This window comes from Aptenodytes forsteri, unplaced genomic scaffold, assembly GCF_000699145.1.
Source record: "Aptenodytes forsteri isolate BGI_AS27 unplaced genomic scaffold, ASM69914v1 Scaffold271, whole genome shotgun sequence".
Lineage (NCBI taxonomy): Eukaryota > Metazoa > Chordata > Aves > Sphenisciformes > Spheniscidae > Aptenodytes > Aptenodytes forsteri.
The window spans coordinates 135855-137106 of record NW_008794602.1 but is presented as its reverse complement, the minus strand read 5'-3'; the positions used below and the strand labels follow the sequence as shown (position 1 = coordinate 137106).

At 71.5% G+C, this 1252-nt stretch overlaps 1 protein-coding gene across 1 annotated transcript in view; it reads left to right on the top strand.

The window, feature by feature from the left end:
* The window catches only part of CBFA2T3 (CBFA2/RUNX1 translocation partner 3), an 11373-nt gene that overhangs the window by 4378 nt on the left and 5743 nt on the right, over positions 1 to 1252 (top strand). Inside the window, exons 5-6 of the mRNA XM_019470404.1 lie at positions 744 to 923; positions 1037 to 1231. Of these exons, the coding sequence (XP_019325949.1) occupies positions 744 to 923; positions 1037 to 1231 (375 nt within the window). The remainder of the gene's footprint in view (positions 1 to 743; positions 924 to 1036; positions 1232 to 1252) is intronic.

Genomic DNA, 1252 nt, shown 5'->3' with positions numbered 1-1252 from the left:
CCCCCCCCCCAGCCAGGGAAGGGGAGGGTCCAGCCCCGCTCGCCGCAGCGCGCATCTCCGGCTCGGGCGCTAACGTGTCCGACAGATGGGGGTTTGGCTGCGGATCAGCTGCCTAAGGAGAAAACCAGAGCTGGCAGCCAGAGCGCCCGGGCAGAAAGGGGTCTCTGCTGCTTAATTCCTGCTGCTCTGCGTGCTCCTAGGGGCTGGAGTGCCGGGGGGGGGGGGACAACACACAGTGGGTGGGGAGCTCACAGCCGGCCCTCGGGCCCCATGGGTGCCAGATAGGCTGGGGTCTCCCCTGGGCTGGGGGTTCAGGTCCCCAGGGCAAGCACCGCGGTGACAGGGTGGCCGAGGCGGCCGACCTGGCCGGGGGGATGATGCTCTGCAACCCCCGCCAGGATGCGGGAGGGTTCGGTTGAAGCTGTGCACGTGCCAGCGTGTGGCCGGACCCTGTGGGGTGCCATGTGTGTGTCCCCCGGCAGCCCAGCTGGCCCAGGCACGCTGCAGTGAGTGGGGTCCCAAGGATGTCCCCCCTGGGGAAGGTGAGCAGGACCCCAAAGGGAAGGCTGCTGCCTGCCCGGCACCTCCTGCCCACGGCGGGCTGGGGGCAAAGGCGTGCTGCACCCGGGGCGGGGAGGGGGGCTGCGCTCGGGCGGCCAGGCTCTGCAGGGCGCTCTGAGCAGCTGGGTGCCGAGCTGGGGGGGTCTGCGGTGCCATGGACTGGACTCTCGCCCCCCTCACAGGCCAACCTGCCGCTGCTGCAGCGGGAGCTGCTGCACTGCGCCCGCATGGCCAAGCAGACCCCGGCCCAGTACCTGGCCCAGCACGAGCAGCTGCTGTTGGACGCCAACGCCTCCTCTCCCATCGACTCCTCCGAGCTGCTCCTGGAGGTGGGCGAAGGGGGGGGCGCCGGGAGGGGGGGGGGTTGGGGGGGGGGGGAGGGAGGCCACGTGGGGTATTTTTTAAGGGACACATCCCTGCCACCCACCCCGGGGCGGTGGGCGCTGGTGCCCGATGGGGACCGACCTCCTCTCCTCCACCCAGGACCAAAGAGAACGGTTTGGACCGAGACCCTCTGCACCCCGAGCACCTCAGCAAGCGGCCGTGCACCATGAGCCCGGCGCAGCGCTACAGCCCCCGCCACGGGCTGAGCCACCCGCCCAATGGGCTGGGGCACCCCCCCGCCGCCCCCCCCCTGCCCCAGCACTACCGCCTGGAGGACATGGCCATGGCGCACCACTCCCGTGACACC